The sequence below is a fragment of the Cornus florida genome, unplaced genomic scaffold (genome assembly GCF_030987335.1).
Source record: "Cornus florida cultivar Cherokee Brave unplaced genomic scaffold, ASM3098733v1 CherokeeBrave_3.0.0_Hap2_Chr05, whole genome shotgun sequence".
Lineage (NCBI taxonomy): Eukaryota > Viridiplantae > Streptophyta > Magnoliopsida > Cornales > Cornaceae > Cornus > Cornus florida.
This window is the reverse complement of record NW_026775575.1, coordinates 98,176,808-98,195,113: the sequence shown is the minus strand read 5'-3', so window position 1 is coordinate 98,195,113 and position 18,306 is coordinate 98,176,808. Positions and strand designations below refer to the sequence as shown.

The 18,306-nt window shown below is 32.7% G+C and overlaps 1 protein-coding gene and 1 non-coding gene across 2 annotated transcripts; both read left to right on the top strand.

Moving 5' to 3' along the window:
• The first annotated feature begins 701 nt into the window (after positions 1–701).
• LOC132307850 (uncharacterized) lies at positions 702–12,275 on the top strand. The gene is made up of 9 exons (XM_059805721.1): positions 702–891; positions 2,043–2,188; positions 2,628–2,715; positions 2,946–3,177; positions 4,843–4,896; positions 8,551–8,648; positions 9,888–10,013; positions 11,269–11,358; positions 11,934–12,275. Exons 1-9 carry the CDS (start codon positions 832–834, stop codon positions 12,054–12,056), a joined length of 1,017 nt encoding a protein of 338 aa, XP_059661704.1. The 5' UTR covers positions 702–831; the 3' UTR covers positions 12,057–12,275.
• A 2,840-nt stretch (positions 12,276–15,115) lies between these two features.
• On the top strand, positions 15,116–15,187 carry TRNAG-UCC (transfer RNA glycine (anticodon UCC)). Its single transcript has one exon. It is a non-coding gene; the product is annotated as a tRNA-Gly (tRNA).
• The last annotated feature ends 3,119 nt before the right edge of the window (positions 15,188–18,306 follow it).

Here is an 18,306-nt window from a genome sequence, read left to right as displayed (position 1 = left end):
GGAATTATTATACATGGGCTTATCACTTTGAGCATGTGGTCTATTCCATTGGCCTTATCGGAAGAGATTTGGGCTCGGTGTCTCTTGAAGTATAATGTCTCAGCACAACATTGATTCTTCCTACGCATAAATAATTTTTTAGGGTCACGTCCGCAGACATAGTCTAGCTTTACCCGATCCGTATAGGGACGTCTTTCATGGGTTCGGATTAATCGGGTAAAGCCCCGAATGCCCGGATTATTATATATATATATATTATATATATATTGTTAAGGTGATCACTTGACTTCGAGCACATGGTATTGGGTTGTATCTTAGGTTTTAGTATATGTGAAGTATGAGGTCTGGACGATATAATAATCGTGCTGAAATGGAATATGCTTTGGCCTTCACTCTTGAGCATTTTTTGTACGCACAGGAACAAATAAACAAGCGAATCAACATGGGCCCAAGCGGAAAAATAGTGGCCCAGTATAAATTCATTAAAAAATCGGACGCAGTCCGATCCATTAAGTGTTGGGTGGTGGGGCCCATAATGGAGGGATAACACTATAACAGTACCAGCACGTGGCCCATGTGTTAATGCCGTTGCTCTCAACTCCAATCAACGGTTCCAATTGAAAGTTAGTACCCCACCTGATTTTAACGGCCATGATGACTCCATTACAATTAAACTCTCCATTAACAGAAAAAATAAAAAAAAAATAAAAAAAAAAAGCCCTAGACTGGGACAGAACGATCAACGAACCAAAAGATTTTGAAGTACTCATTCATTATTCGTTTAATCTCCGCCGAATCGCTACAAATTTTGCACAGAATCAAATCAAAACAATGAAAGGAGCGAAACGTTTAGCGGTATCGGACTCGAATCCCAACACAGACGAATCGATTGTAAGTTCCTGCTTGGTTCTCTCTCTAAAAACCTAATTTGTTTCTCACTGTGTTCCTGTTTTATCATATTAAAGTTCACATTTTTCATTTAACGTCAAGTGTGTGTGTGCATTTTTGTACAGAGATTTCCATATTATGTTCGTTAATTGATTGATTTTAAAGATTTAGGTGTTGTGTCATTCTTGCTGGTGGTGTTGTAGATTCCCCCTTCGTTCTTTGAATTATTACCAAGAAACCTTGCTGCCATCAATTTAGTTGCTGGAAATCAATGATTTCTGATTATTTTGGTGTAGTTGCTGGAAATCAATTATTTTGGTATGGTTAGCATTTTTGAAACTAAGATTCTTGCTTTTGAGTGAAAATGAAAGCTTCGTTTTATTGCAAGGTTATTGAAGTACTTTTCAAATGCTACCTTAGTTTCTCTGTCCTGGTTCTTATGTTAAATTTGAAAACCTTGGCTATGAATAAAGTGAGGAAAATGCAGAAGAGTAGTGAATTGTGACCTCAATAATGACAGAAGCAGCTTAAGCGGTAATCTAAGTTGGGATTTATCCATTGGCCAATTTGACAAGTAGATATCCTACCCTTAAAGTAGATATTACAATGTGGAGGAACTAGAGTTCACCCATATAGAACGTTGTGAAATATGTGCCTTTTACCTGAACTCCTACTATACCCACATTTGCGTTTTAGTCCACAAGTTATAACCTTGACTTTATACACTCACTACAAACCCCAAACTGCGTATTGATTGCAATCCCAACCCAAAGTTTAGAACTAAACTCAAGAAATACTAATGTTGTTTTGAATTATGGGGGATTACTTGATCCCAAGTAGTTGAGGAATCCTCAACCCTAACCTGAAGGAAAAAATTATTTGATTGGGGCATTTTCTCTTACATCGTTAATAGTTTCCATTTCCAAAACTATACTCATGATTTTAAATTAAGGAGAACGTTTGTCCATTGTGAATAAGGTTGAAAACATTCTGCGTGGTTTTGTTAATAACCAAGTTCTAAGACAATAAAAGGCAGATGTAAAGTTTTGACAGATGAAATAATATATGTTTTTCTTATCATATGTGTGTTTAACTTGCCAGCTTTTCCGTTAATACTTAATAATTTTCTTCTTTTCCCCTGTTATGATGCACAGACTAAAAGAATAATGGGGGCATCCTATTTCGGTGTTAACAGGGCAGAACCATTTCAGCAGCAATTAATGGCGACACCACCGTTGGATATGCGCCGGGCTGAATCATCTAGACAGCATGTGAGAGCTCTCAATATCCAATTTGCAAGGTCTCTCTTTTTTTCTATTTCAACAGCTTTGCTTTTATCGTGTAGCATATAACTAATATTTTTTGTTGATAGTAACTAATTGATTTGGTTAGTTGTAATTTATTCTGTTTATGGTAAAAGTGTTTTCAATATTGTGAAGAATGTCATAAATGTTGTCTATTTATTCCTTGAAAAGTGCTTCGTTGATTCTTTTTCGTGTCTTCTTGGCTTTTTTCCTTTGAGGTGATCTTCTCTTTCTATTCAAGATCCTTAAAGAAAGTTTTATATCACATCACAGGTAGAAAAAGAAATAAATAAATTGGAGGTGTTTTATAAAATATATTGCATAATTGGCATAAGTTTTTTCATTTAATAGTGACCTAACTTTCCTAGATTGCGTCTGGTAGCATAAATTTGTATCATTCCCATGTTAAGAATTGGTGTTTCTTATTGTAAACAGTTGGATCCAATCACAGCTACAGAATCACCCTGATGAACTTTGGGAAGATGGAGTCCAGGACTACCTAGCTCATGCCTCAAACATTATGGTAAAAATTTCAACTGTCCTTACAAAATTTGGAAGTTTTAATAAGTACTTGTATACCATGTATATGCTTAGTTAGATTTTCTATAAGCCATATTCCACATTGTCAAGTTTGTCCTTTATTGTGGATTTTTATTGCACTGCTGTTTGATGTCAAGTGAAGTTGCAATTTACTTGTGAACTTAGTAAAAAATAGTGCCTTTTTGCTTACCTCCATTCACCCTTTCGTTGCAGGAGAAATTTAGTGATGTTGTTAAATGGCTTAAATCAAATGCTGTAAATGGAGAAAGTTTCTCTGCTGTCGGATCTCATGCTCCTCAAAAGCAACTTGTGTCTGAAAATAGGGATAACGAGGTGAAAGTATCACAGGAGAAAATTGGAATTGCTCCATCTGGTACCACCGCATCTTTTGCAACCTCATGGAGCTCTGGAGTTCTCTTTAATGGTCAAACACCCTTTTCATTTGGTAGGTATATTCACTTTCAGGTTCAAGTGTGTATGCAAGTTTTATGGTTGAATATGAGTGGCTTTAATATGTCCCTCTGTACACTTGTGGTACTTAAAAATAAATATATAAGGGGCCCCCCCAAAAGTACTGTAGTCCCTAAATGTGTTTTGTGTTCTTGAATGATGCTGGGATGCATCTGATTTGGATGAAGATTTTTAATTATTATTATTTTTATTTTTAAAATCTGAGGTAGTAAAATATTTATTTTTGTTGCATCATAAGATGAATAGGTTGAAGATTTATTGTCTTATATGTGCATGAATGTTATTTATTTTATTTTTGTGATAAGGAAAAGTACATTAGAAAGCGTTCAGATGGGGAACGCATCCCGGAAACTATACAAGGCCCAAAGCCAAAGAAAGGTTCCTAAGGACCCATGGAACCCAAAAAATCTACAATCGCCTCTATAGATTTACAATTTCTCCCTATGACATACTAAAGAGATTACTAATGATAAGAAATTTCAAAACCTCAATGGAAGATTCCTTCCCGTCAAAATATCTTCTATTTGTTTCCTTCCAAACACACTACCAAACACAAAGGGGGTCGCCCTCCAAAAATCATGAGCGTGGGCTCCCACACAACAACCTGTCCAAGCGTCAATCAAATCCCTCGAAGACCCGGGCGTAACCCATTGGACGCCGAACAAACCAAAAATAAGACTCAAACAGTTGTGAACCACTGGGCAATGCAAGAGGAGGCGATCCACCGACTCTCCATCCCTCTTGCACATGCAATACCAATTGACAGTAACCTGTCTTCTCCTTCTCAGATTAGCCATCATCAAAATATTTCCCCAAACTGCAGTCCAAATGAAAAAGGCTACTTTGAGAAGAGCCTTCGAACACCAAACCGACTTTCAAGGGTAACTAGAACCATAGAAGTCAGAAAGACAATACAACAAGGAATGGACCTCAAGCCCCCCATGAGGAGAGAGCACCCAAAAAAATGTAATCAGGGTTGCTACCATCCAACTCCTGTCTATACAAAAGATCCAAAAGACCGCAAACATCGTCCATTTCCCAATCTTGGAAATGTCACCAAAAACGCACATCCCATGTAATCCTACCACTATCAAGCCAATAATAGTCGGCAACCAAGGCATGTCTATCGACAACAATCCTGAAAAGCCTGGGAAAAGAACGGGACAACGGATGATCGCCACAGCCGGTGTCTTTCGCCTTCGAATCTCCACAACCACTTGCTTAGGAGAACCCTGTTGAAAGGGATCAACCTCATAATACCCAAACTGCTCAACTGAATAGGCCTACATTCCTGCTCCCAACGAACAAGATAATACTTGAACTCTTCCCCCCCCCCCCCCCCCCCCCCCCCCCGGGCCCCAAAGGAAATTCCGTCGAATTCTCTCTATACGCTCGACAACAGACTCTTCGTAAGAGTGGTGCATGAATGTTAATTATAAATATACTGGATAGACATTTTGATTTGTAGAATAACAATTATAGGAGCAAATTGAGGTTCATAAATCTAACTTTGTTGGAGCTTTAATACCAGTCTACTACTATCCAGTTTTATTCAGAATTACAATTGGATTTTAACTTTTTTTAATAAAGATTAATGAAAATTCGAAAGTCATGGTGTATTTTCTAATTGCTTTTTCAGGAAGCCAAAGTTCAGTTTCCTTAAACCATGATGCTTCAAATAATGCAGATGATGGTAAGACATGTAGACCTTTCTTATTCCACACTATTTGTTCACAGTATTATTTCTCCATTGAAGATAATTTGTCTACCTCATGATGTTTAAGTTAGTCACAGCATATGTTAAATTTTATGTAGTGTCTTTTTAAGTTTTTGATTCAATGGTACTTATTAAAAAAAAGAAAAAAAGGTTTTTGATTCAGTGGTATTTTTAATATGAACCTAGTTGTTGGTTCCTTCTCATTGATGGAATACAGTGCATGTTGACAAATTTTTTTTTTAGTTGAATATGCATGTTGACAATTGTCAACCCTTTACTACTTTTTTTTTTCAGTGGATAAATAACACTATACAACAATTTTTGATAGTGAACTGATCTATTAAAAGGGGCAAGCGTTCTGTCATTCCAAGAGTATATCGGCGAATCAAGAACAGAACAACCTACAATCTGCAAACTGATTTTCTGCAATTTGTAAACTCATATATCAGATTTTCTGATTGACTTTCCATTACAATTTTTTGACGATGCTGTGATTAAAAGTCATCAAACACTCTAAATTTGTTCTCAGTTCAATACTATTACTATAAGATTGAATATGTGGAAATAGTCTAGGTTTTATATAGTAAGAAGAATCATCAACAACATATGCTTGACACCATGAATAGTGTCAATATGTCAAATCGTTGGATCTGCCACCATTGCTGTCGTTGTCCTGGAAATCTGCCTTGTGGTTTCGGTCCTTCCTCTCTTATATACACATAAATGTATGTATCTCTATAAATTCTGATGAAAATGACATCTCGTTACATCTTGATCAATGTACTGGGCCCAAAACAATAGTTAAGTGCCAAGAGTCCAAGACATCAATGAGTGATTGGCAAGCATAGTTGCAAGAAGTGTTTTTCCTTTTGGGCATATCAAAAGATCCCATACAATATTGGTTATATATAGCACCCCTTTTATATTCATTAAATTTTCCTTTTTACATTGGTATACAGTTTTCCTTTTGTTTCTATAAAAAAACATTCATCATTATTATTTTTAAGTTTTAAAAAGAAATTGTTATTTAAATAATAATTGGTATAAATTTTGTCTTTGTGCATGTATTAGATATATTTATGTTAGTACATGCACATGCTACGGAGATGCCCCTGCTCTTGAAATCCTTGGACTTCGTTGTTTTCCCGCTCTCAAATTTGCTCTTGCTATGTATGACTTAAGGATTGACATTCAGAGAACTTGATATTTTCTTGGCATGGTAGTAGTAATTTGGGAGTCTGTTAAATTTAGGAACATATTTTTATTAAACTTTGATATGTTTATTTGTTTTTTTCTTTTCTTTTTTTGTCATTATTGATCGAAACAATATGGTGGAGAGCCTGAGTGAGAACATGACTGTAATGCATGAATTTTTTGTCATAGAAATTTGAACTCTGACTTGAACCTTTGGAGTTTGGATTTCACACCGGCTGTCCAAAGAGTTATCCTCTTAATGGGCAGAAAGCCGAAAGGGGAAACCCAGAAGAACTTGGGGACATGGAGCATTTTATACACGTGAGATTTTGTTTTATATATAATTATCTTACTCTAGTGCTATTTTTTGTTGATTTAAGTATCTTGTCATAATAAATTTGTTCAATACTTCAAAAAAACTGATGTTTATATTTTTTTTTTTTTTTTTTTTGAAAGTTCTCATTGTTTTGTGTGTACGTTATTTAGTTGATTTAAGTATCCTGTGATAATAAATATGTTAAATACTTCAAAAACCTGATGCTTTTAAAATTTTTATTTTATTTAGAAAGTTCTCATGCTTTTTTGTACATTGAATTATCTGTCAAGACTTCTTTGTTTACTGATATTTTTGTCCCTTTTTTATTTATATTAATTAAAAGAGCTTTTACCTTTCTAACTGGATTGGCCTTTATTTTTCTTCCAATTTCTAGATTTTGAAATTTTAGAAGCAGGAACCTTTGCTAGGAGGAGTCACAACTCACTAACAATTTTTTAAAGATTAGATGCCACCTTTGATATTATTTTCTTAGTACGAATGGATTTCTTCTGTTTTCCTCCCTCTCAGCATTTTTTCTTTGATGAGAATTCATCCTTGCTTTCTTATTCTTCCCAATTCCAGTTATGTTAGTATAGTGGTTAACTGAGTTGCGCAAAGGACTAAACTGTATTGGCATCCCTTTAACGGATACTTCACAATATTATGGTTAAATAAGAAAACATTACACAGATCTAGGACTTATTTTATGCCATTATATTTTAAAGTATGAGTAAGGAGAAACCTAGGAATAGTAAAGTATGAGTAAGGAGAAACCTAGGAATAGTGCTTATTAATGATAAAATTAGAGAAAGTAGACTTGGGTAGTATGGTCATATAAAAAAAAATTGATACAAGGATGCACCTGTTAGAAGAGGTAGAATTGTTTGCCTAGAAGGTAAGTGACAGAAGCATACCAAAATTTCCTTGGGATATAGTAATTAAAAATGATTTGAAAATTTAAATATTAGAGTAGATATGGTGTAAATAGGAAAAAATGGAAAAAAGAGAATTTGTGTAGCCGACCCCATCTGTATGGGATAAAGTCAAGGATGATAATGATGATGTGATTAAACTAAAAACGTTGATACAGACAACGTTAATATTGGAGGAGACATGGTCATATTCAACGTAAATATGAAGATGCATCTGTTAGAAGAGATAGAATTGTTTGCCTAGAAGGTAAGTGACAAAGAGGCAGACCAAAATTTACATGAGATGAACTAATTAAAAATGATTTAAAAAAATTAAATATTATAGTAGACATGGTGTATAATTGGAAAGAATAGAAAAAAAGAGAATGAATGTGACTGACTCCATCCATAGGAATAAAGGTTAGGATGATGATTATGGTGATGTTTATGTGATTAAACCAAAAATGTTGTTACGAACATTTTAATTTCATTTATATATATATATATATATATATATATATATATATATATATATATATATATGTTGAATTACTATGTTGTTAGGGTGGTAACCTCTTGGACCTTGGTTGTTAGTTTGTTGCCTATTTGTGGATCTTGATTGTAACTCTTTCTGAACTGATGAAAGAAAATAAATCCAATTTTTGAGTTTATGGGTTTTTTTAAAAAAAAATTCTCTCATTTTTTTTTATTGAGAAATAGGGTTTGTGATGTAAATGAAGGAATTGAGCTATATGCCACCATAGATTCTTATATTCCTTACAGGCTTGGGTCAATCTTATTATACTTTAATTTCATTATTTGGCTGTTCCCTTTTTTTTCCAACGAGAGGGTGCCTTTTTACAGAAGGATTGCGCTTTTAGTTTAATGTGAAACTTATGGTGGTCCTCCATCCTTGTTCGTGGCATGTAGACCACTAAAAGTTTGCTTCGCTTTAGTGAAATGACCATTCCTTTTTCCTCACATTTTATAAGACTATTCCTTTTTCCTCACATTCATAAGACTATTCCTTTGTCCTTACATTCATAGAATTCTGAAAGCTGGAATGTTTTGTGAACTTATTCAGATTTGAGCTGCTTTAGAAAACTTAGCTAAAATATTTCAATGATAAGAAAATATTGTCTGCAATGGGCGACTGTTGTTTACTTGTGTATTTATTTTCCTTTTACTTATATTCTCTTGGATTATCAGAAGATGATGGGGAACGACCTAGCAGCCCATCTGTAAAGAAGACTGAAGAGGAGGGTATTAAGGTAGTACATGAAGTCAAATGCAAGCTTTATGTGAAGGTAATTATTAATGAGAATTTATGTGATATCATTCTTTGAGATGGTACATAATTTTTCTTATTTTTTACTCGAGTTTTGTGTTTACCAATAATTGACATTCTTAGTTATTGTATTTAATAGATAAGAAGATTACTTTTTTTTGTCATTTATATCCCAAAACACAGTGTAGTTTGAATGAGTAATATTTTAATCACATCTCTTATTTCATTTGTAGTTTTTGCATGCAATTAGCATTGTTAAGAATGTGAAGATTATATTGCCAACCTCTGTTATAAGTTTTCTTTCTTTCTTTCTTCTCTCTCTGTGTGCGCGCACTCATGCTCCGCCAGCATGCAAGCCTTTAAGCAATAAATATTCTTTTTTGTTTGTATGTGTGTAATCACGCATGCCGCGTGCACACACAAATCTTATGTAGACAAATACCACGCATGCATAAATGTATTGTGTGCTTTGTACATAAGCATGTTTTTACACATGTAATGGCATGACAGCTGCTAGCCTACCCCTTGAGAATTTAGACAGTGCAAAGATTACCTCCAATCAAGCATGCAATAATTGATACTGATTCCCTTTGTCCAAATCTATGTTACAGTGATATGGGGCACAAAAATACTTAAGACAGACAACAGACAAGGTTAATTTGTATTATGAGGAAGATTAAAGGTAAGGTACCTTTGCATAAAACCAATCAGCCACACATTCAGCTCTAACAATATGCATGCATAACCCGGACAGTGTTGCTCATGCACTACATTCCTCCCCACTGCCCATGCAGATGCCTATGCTGCTGAAATGCTATAATTCCTCGGAAATGGTGTGATAGCCCAGTGGTAGGGCATGTGTTGCTTGTGGCCAAAGGCCCAAGTTCAAATCCCCACTCCGTCAGTATTGGTAAATAATTATTTACTTAAATTATTAATTAAACTTATCAAAAAAAAAAAATGCTATAATTCCTCGAGTAGAAGTTGTTAAGCTTAGACCACTCTAAATTTCTTCCAAACACGCACACACGCACACAGAGAGAGAGAGAGAGGCAAGCACAATGAGACGCGGTTGGGTTTTCAATGTATCACACTTCTATTTTTTTGACATATCATCTGCCTAGTTGCATCATGTTATTTGATGTGATTTTCTTACTGGTTAGTTCTTGTTTTTCCTTTTTCTATCATCTGCCTACTTGCATTTGATATGATTTTCTTACTGAGTAGTTCTTGTTTTTCCTTTTTCTATTTTGTCCAGTCAAGTGACCCAGCAGATAAAGATGCATGGAAAGATAAAGGCACAGGTCAGCTTTCCATCAAATGTAAAGAGGGTGTCAGCAAGGGCACAAAAGAATCCAAACCAACAATTCTTGTTCGGAATGATGTATGTTTGCTTCTGACATTTTGGTTCCACAAGTTGAGTTTAGCTTGAAATCTTGATAATTTAGATAGTATTTTCTTTTCTTTTCTCAATTAATGCATTGTTTGGAAAGTGAAGTTATCAAATCGTTTTCCTGTCCATTATGTAGTGTGAATAGTTTCAGTGATCCTATTGATCAGATTCTGCATCACAATTGGACTGTCTATGTGTTGTTAGTTATTCAGGGATAGTTATCAGGGTTCTTTCTTATAACTAATGGAATTGGGAGGAAAATTAGAGGAGAAATAAATTTAAATGATTGTAGTTGCCGGAACACTATGAACCATGGAGTTTTTGAGCAACTTGGAGATGATGCCTTGTGTGAGGAACAGTAAAGTCTGGAAAGAATGACTTTTTAATAGTTACTTATATAACCTATGAGTTTGTGCTCTTGTATAATAGCACCATGTCATTGCTTTGGAATGATCCGGGAAAAAATAAATAAATAAGGAATCATCAGTTTCTCCAGATGAGTGGTGCAACGCTTCTAGGAGTTTGAAGAGAAGCTGTAAGGCTAATTATGAAACATTTTGTTCACCTCCCCCATCCCGCCAGAACACCTGATATAACTGTAGTTGTAGTATTTTTGGTGTCCTGCTTATTACTGTGTTGCTTTCTGGAATTATTATTGTTTTTATTAGCTCTATGTTGACTCATGATAAGCTAAACGATTTAATTGAATATGGGATTTTGATGGGCCTTGCGTATTAACTTTTTTTTTATTTTTTATATATATACTCATTTTTATTAGTTTGAAAATGGAGTTCCTTTTCCAAGATAAGCAATGGTATTAAGCTATAGTATTTGGAAAAAAGCAGCATGTTCTTCTTGTTCCAATATGAAGTGAGATCATAACAAATGGCCTAATTGTGTCTGTCAGCAGTTAATTAGTTTTACTTTTATGGACTTTGGTAAAAGCTCTTATCAGTATGTTTCTTGTCCTTGGCTCTCTTTTCCCTTCTTTTTTGTGGCATTTTTCTTGTCCTTGTATCTCTTTTCCCTTCTTTTTGGTGGAACATACTTTAATAAACTTCCTTCCAGCAATGCGGTAAAAGAAAGGTTTTATTTCAACCACTCAAGGATGCATTAAAAAATATTATTATTGTTTTTTTCTTCTTATTTTCCCTTTTGCAATCTTTTTTTTGGTAGTATGTTATATGTACACAAGAACTTGAGTTCATATTAAGTAATAATTACCCTATCGTTCCCCTTGTTGCAGGTGGGAAAAGTGTTGCTTAATGCATTGTTATATCCAAACATCAAGACAAGTATTCAGAAAAATTCAATTGTAGCCATATTTCATACTTCGGTAAGACACATTAGCTGAATATATTCTAATGCATTCTTTTTTATAGTTCTTTTGGTGGCTTTAGCTTACTCTTAATGTTTGTAGTAACTGATGTTCCACTCAGAATCTAACATCCTACTTTCTTTTGGGAGTTGAAGGAGTTTATGTCTAGTAGCAGAAAGAAATAAATGATTTAATATAAATGCACTGATGGGATTTTACCATGGCCTCCTTATGAATTTCTAGGTCTACTGTTTAACCTGCCCAATGATTCTAATTATTTAACGTGTTTGAGCACTATGTAATAATTCTGTTTTGTGAACATTTTATTTATATAAATATTTTGGTATTTTAAAATGTGACACCATTTTGTATTTCTGTTATCCGTGTACCATTCTTAGTTTATGCCCTTTTGTTATAAAGAAATAATTCGTATTAGTTTTCTTGGATTGCAAAATGAGAAAATTTCATTTTTATCTGTAATCCTCTAGTCCAACAAATTCTGCCGATTGTGGAGGAGTGCTTTTTTAAAAAAAATTTATCAGCTTTTCACCTTCTTTTTTATGATATTAAATCTGGTTATTTGGTTCTTGTAGGGCGACAGTGATAATTGCGACAATAATAGTGTTGTGGCACGTACTTTCTTAATAAGGATGAGGAACGAGGAAGATCGGAATAAACTGGCAGCAGCAATTCAGGAATATGCTCCTGCTGCTTGAAATTTTCTCAAAGCAACACAATGCCATTGTATAATTACTTGGGCTCCAGCAACTTACAAAGTTGATGCTGTAATCCTTGTATTGTTGTATCGTTAGTTTGATCTTTAGAATTTTGGGGAAGGGTAATTTTGTTGGAATTGACTCAGCCCTTTTTTGGGGTAAAAAATCTAGCAAATGTGGTCGATACACACAAGCCAATGATATTTTCACTTTGCATGAGAGGCTATTGCACTTTTATGGTATAGAATTGGAAGAATGATGTGTGTTTTTTTCATGAATACTTTACTAGAAATTTCTTTGGGGAAAAAAAAAAATGTTATTTATCGTTACGAGAAGGGAGGTTGTAAGGGCTTGTTTGTTTCTTCCCTATTATTTGTCAACCCTCTAAAAGTGTATTTTGCTTGTTTATAACTGACACTGAAAAGGGCATTTCCCAAATTTGCCAAGCCAATCCTTTCTCTAGGCACTGTTATTATTTTGAAAAGGGCAGGTTTATTTTGCCATAAGAACCAAGTTATTGGTTTTCTTTTTTCTTTTTCTTTTTTTCTATTTCTGGGTAAATATAAAAAGAACGAGTCAAAAAGTATCAGTTTTATCAGGTAGTTGTTGGTCATAAAGCTGCACATTTTGTATTTATATCGTCAGTATATGTCCCTCTGTAACCGTTCCCGTTAATTCACGGATGAAAGTTGGCCGATGTGACAGCTGATGTTTTGAGTTACAGCTTTTCAAGTTTTATCTAATATATAAATATAGGGCGCATAAAGTACCCCTATATTTTTTATTTTGACAAAAAAGACTCTAAAGAAAAATGTTGACGGGAAAGAGCATCTTCATGTGTATATTTTATATAAATTAGATGTTTCATGATAAGTTTATATAAAAAATTTAAATTATTTATTTTTAGTTTCAGCGACAACTAATCAGTGTCATATCTGGACCCTACATAATTTTTATAAACATACTTAAATCCTATTTGGAGGGACTTTTTGATTCTAAAATTCCTTCTATTTAAATGCCTTTGAAGAAGAATGCATTTCAATGGAATGTATTTAGAAGATAAAAGTTGTTTGGGATGTATTTTTTGAAATTCCTTTCAACAATTAATATAGTTTTAACTTGATAATTTTATTCTTGATAATTACCCTAAGAATATTGACATACAGCAAGAATAAAGAAAATTATAAAAATAGATAAAGAGATAATAAAAGTGATGAAGTGAGGATAGCAGATAAAAAAATAAAAAAAAACACGAAAAAATAAAGAAGATAGCCTCCATTGTTGTCATGCTCATCAATTATTGAAGATGGAATGTTAATTACATATTTGAGAAATTGAATATTTCTTCACTCATAAATCAAGTTTTACTCTCAAACTTCTTTAGAGGTTGTCGGCAATGTGACAAGAAAAAGAATAGTGTGCGCCAATTCACAGGGAAAAATACCTTAAGAGGGGCTAGGATTTCAAAACGTAGAAATTGAAAATTAAAAGCTTAAAGTTGACTTAAAAATTATAAAAGTAGAATATTTGAATAATTGTGACTTATCAAAAAATTCTCAGGAACTGGCTTAAACAGGAAAAGTATTTTAGTGTTGGAATTTGAATTGGAGTAAAGAATCCAAACAACTCTCTTGTTCTTGTTCATGGTTTACAGGGCATTAGATCAACAAGTTTTACGAAATAAAAGGGGGCAAATTTGTTCATAAAATTTGTTACTTAAAATTACGCTGGCTTCCCGAGAGACAAATTTCAGAAGCTAGTTTTTGACGCTTCGCTTGAACGAACTTCCTAAGACTTTGACGTTGGTTAGAATTCCTTTTCTTTTATTTCACCAAACACTACCATTTTTTTAGGAAGGCCTTATTGAGTTTGGAAGCCCGTTTCAAGTCCCCATAAAGCTCGGCTCTTAATATAGTGTTGATTCGTTAATGGAATAAGAAATATTAGTGATGTGGCAGTATATTTTAACAAACTGCTAGAGATTAAAAAAAAAAAATTATACATCAAACGTGACAGTACATATTTTACACAAAAGAATATTTTAACATACTATTGGAAATATTTTAAGTATCTAGTTTGTTGTAAAGTGATATTATAATGATTTAAATTCCTTTCAATATAAATTTTTAATAATTTTTTAAAAGTAGAACTTTAAGAAAAAAAAAATTTTAAATATACACAAGGACGAATCTGTGAAGGGCTCAGCTGAAATTTTTTTATATTATATTTTATACCTTTAAATTTATATATATTTTTTTGCATTTATACCCATAAAATTTTAAAATTGCTACACTGAAATTATGAAAAAATCCCTCTATATAAATTTGTCCCCCTTCATATGAATTCCTAGATCCGTCCTTGAATATACACCATTAAAGTGAAGTTATAATACGAAAATGCCCTCTAATGCAAATTTGAGAAAATTTAGGTTGTCTTGAAATAAATTTCATTTTGTTCTTTTTTTTATTATTATTTTTTTATTTTTTATATAAAGAGATTAAAAAAAAATTATAAATTGTTCCATAGTATTTTCAATTTCTTATAGACACACCATTAAAAAAAAGTTTCAGAAAATTTAAACACCAATATGCTGAATGAGTTATTTGTTTTAATTGTAATTTTATATTAAGAGAATCCTATTTCTTAAATTTATGTTAAAGAGTTTTTTTTTCCGTAAGAATAACATCACTTTACAACATATTGAATAGTTAAGGAGTTTTATGTCAAAAAAATTCGGTAAGAGGTTTCTTGTTATAAAATATAAATTAAAAGTAAACGAGAGTTTTATACAATTTGTCCATAAATATAAAATTGTGTATGACAATTTTTTTTAGCATGTGTGAAAAGTCAAGTTAATCATTTAATATATATATATATATTTTTATTAGTTAGACGCGGAGGGTTCATGCTCTCACTCTCGGTAAAATGTTTTTAAGACATCACTAACACCTAAAAAAAAATATAGTTGGATTTCTTTTTTCCGATTCTTCGAAATAGTTGGCAGAAATCGTTCCAGTACTAGTCAATGAATAAAACCATTGGGAAAATCCAGCACCGTTGCGTTTGTAGTCCAACGGTTAGGATAATTGCCTTCCAAGCAATAGACCCGGGTTCGACTCCCGGCAAACGCAATTCTCCTTTTTGCACTAATAAAAGTATGCCTTAAAAAACAGTGGCGGGACAGTTCTCTACAAAAGTATGTGTATGTATATATATATATATATTAATTTGAAATATTTAATTAAAAATTTATTTACTTAATGAAAATAATAAGAAGAAATGTCCTTTTTAAGCATACTTATGTTAATATATTTATGAAAAATTTTAAAAATCCTGTGGAGAAATGTCCTTTTTAAGCATACTTTTGTTAATATATTTATGAAAAATTTTAAACTTTCCAACAAGTGAAAGTAGGGTTTTTCAAAATAGAGTGCAACTAGGTGTAACCGTGTTGTCCAAGTAGTAAAAGGGTCAAGCCAAAAGTGTCCCACACCCTATCGATGCTAGGTTCGATTGCCCCTTCCCCAACTAACTACTAACCATTGCCAGGATAATAATAATAAAAAAAACAAAGTGCAACTGGAAAAAATAAATAATAAAGATTAAGCGTGTTTATGTACATAGATTTTTTTCCTTTTTAATTAATGTTAAATAATTAACTAAAATTTTATATACTTATGCTCGGTTTGGTAGGAAAGAAAAAAATTCAATGGAAGGGAGAGAAGAATGGATAGATGAGACAACGGGAAGAGATTGTATATTTCTTTCTTTTTATTCGGTTGGATAGAAGAGAAGGGAGTAGAGCTCATAATTTATTATGTTCGTTAAAATAATAAGGAAAAATAAAGTTTTAATTGTTTTTACCATTATATCCAATAATATTTATTATATTGTAATTTATAGAAGATAGTACTGTAATTTAAAACTTGTATAATATATGATATTATTTAATTTAAAACTTTTATAATAGTCCATTTGTCTTCCTCATTTCTTCGCTCATTTTTGGTCTATAAAAATTTGTGAAGGAGAAAGGACGTGTCATCTTTCATATTCTCCTTCTTTCCTTATAGCATTTCTAGCGAACAAACAAAGTTCGTTCCTTCTTTTATATTTTCTCTCCACACCTCTTCTTTCCTTCCTACTGTAGACTGCCTCAAAGAAAATAATAAGAAAGTTAAATAATTGTCCCATTGGACCCTCTCTGACTCTGCCACTGCTTTTTTTAGGCATACTTTTGTTATTTTCTTTATGAAAAATTGTAAAAAACTGGAAAGAAAAAAAGAAAAAACATTGTAAATATATAAATATATATTTTTCTTTTTAATTAACTTAAAAATTTATATACTTAATGAAAATAATAAGAAAGTCTTGTGCAGAACTGTCCACTAGACCCTCTATGGCTCCCACCTACTTTTTAGGCATACTTTTGATATTTTATTTTTTGAGAAATTGTAAATTTGATGACAGGGAAAGGGATTCTCAAACAGTGCAACTGAAAAAAGAAAATAATAATAATAAGACTGCAAAAATGTAAAAAAGTGTGTGTGTGTGTGTATATATATCTTTTTAATTAATTAAATTATACATACTTAATGGAAATAATAAGAAAGTTCAGTGGAGACCCTCAGAGGTTTATTTATTTATTTATTTTTTAAAAATTGTAAATTTAAAATTGGGTTTCTCAAGTAGATTTCAACCGAAAAAGAAAATATATATATACATATTAAGAGTGTAAATATGTATGTGTGTGTATATATATATATATATATATTCACATGACTTTCTTATTATTTTCAGTAAGTATATAAATTTTTAATTAATTATTTCAAGTCAATTAAAAAGGAATATATATATACTTACTGAAAATAATAAGAAAATCATGTGAAAAATTGTCCCATTGTACTCTCTATGACTTGCCACTACTTTTTAGGCATGCTTTTTGTTTTTGTGGGAATCTGTAAACCTGCCGTTAGGCGAAAGTGGATTTTTCTCAAACAAAATGCAACTTCCTTTTTAATTAACCTTAGAAAAATTAATTAGAAAACTATATACTTGATAAAAATAATAAGAAAAACTTGTGGAGAATTGTCACGATGGACCCTCTGTGGGTCTGCCATTGCTTTCTAGGCATAGTTTTTTATTTTATTTATGAAAAATTGGCGAAAGTGGGGTTTTCCAAACAGAGTGCAACTAGGAAATTTTTTTTATTAAGAACTTATTAAGACTGTAAAAATATATATATGTGTGTGTGTATATATATATATATTTCTTTTTTAATTAACTTGAAATTTATATACTTAACGAAAATAATAGAAATCTTGTGTGGAGAACTAGCTCACCGGACCTTTTCTGACTCCTCCACTGCTTTTTAGGTATACTTTTGTTATTTTATTTATGAAAAATTCTAAACTTGCCCCGAAAGTGAGTATTTCAAACAAAGAGCAAGAAGAGTGTAAATTTGTATAGGGTTAACTTCAGTTACACTCTTGAGGTATGTCCTAACTTCAAGGAGACCCCCTCACGTTTACAAAATTTTAGTCAGACCCCCTACTTTTTCTGACACGCATCAGTCTTCCCCCTCAGTCAACGGTCAAAGTTGGTCAGAGATACTTTTTGCCGACGTTAGTAAAAAATGAGCTTTTAATGCCCAGATTGCCCCTAAACGGTTCTATTTGTTTACAAACATTAACGGTTATGTTTGGTTTCAGGTTATAAAGCAATTAAAATGCCCATATTGCCCACAAAGTCCATGTTAATGCCCAGATTGCCCACAAAGTCCATGTTAATGCCCAGATTGCCCCTCAACTCCAATAGTCATGTTTGGCTTCTATAAACAGGAGATAGGCACAATGTTTTTTTGCACTTCCTCTCTTATATTCTTCTATGTAAAGTGCCTCTCTTCCTCTCTCATATTCTCCTATGTAAAGTGAAGTCTCAATCAAGCGTAAATAGTCGTGAAGGTAGAGTCAGAGGCTATATACAGTATAGGAACAAGATTTGTCGCTGTGGGGATTTTGCTATAGTGAAAGTTACAGAGAATGACAAAAATTGCAACAAAGGAAGGCTGTATTATACTTGTGAAAATGAAACATGTAGTTTTTGGGAATGGTGTAACCCTATAGATGGTTCTGTTGGTGCTGCTGAGGAGTATTCACCTGCAAATCAACTTTTGCTTGAGGTTGTTGCTAAATTAAGGTTGCAGAGACAAGCTATAGGTTCAAGGTTATAAGTTGTTGAAACAACTATTTTG

Excerpts from the sequence above, each read along its gene's own strand:
- LOC132307850 (XM_059805721.1), top strand. The coding sequence starts at position 832 with ATGAAAGGAGCGAAACGTTTAGCGGTATCGGACTCGAATCCCAACACA. Across the intron at positions 2,716-2,945 it reads CTCATGCCTCAAACATTATG|GAGAAATTTAGTGATGTTGT; the intron begins GTAAAAATTTCA and ends CTTTCGTTGCAG. Across the intron at positions 11,359-11,933 it reads TAGCCATATTTCATACTTCG|GGCGACAGTGATAATTGCGA; the intron begins GTAAGACACATT and ends TGGTTCTTGTAG.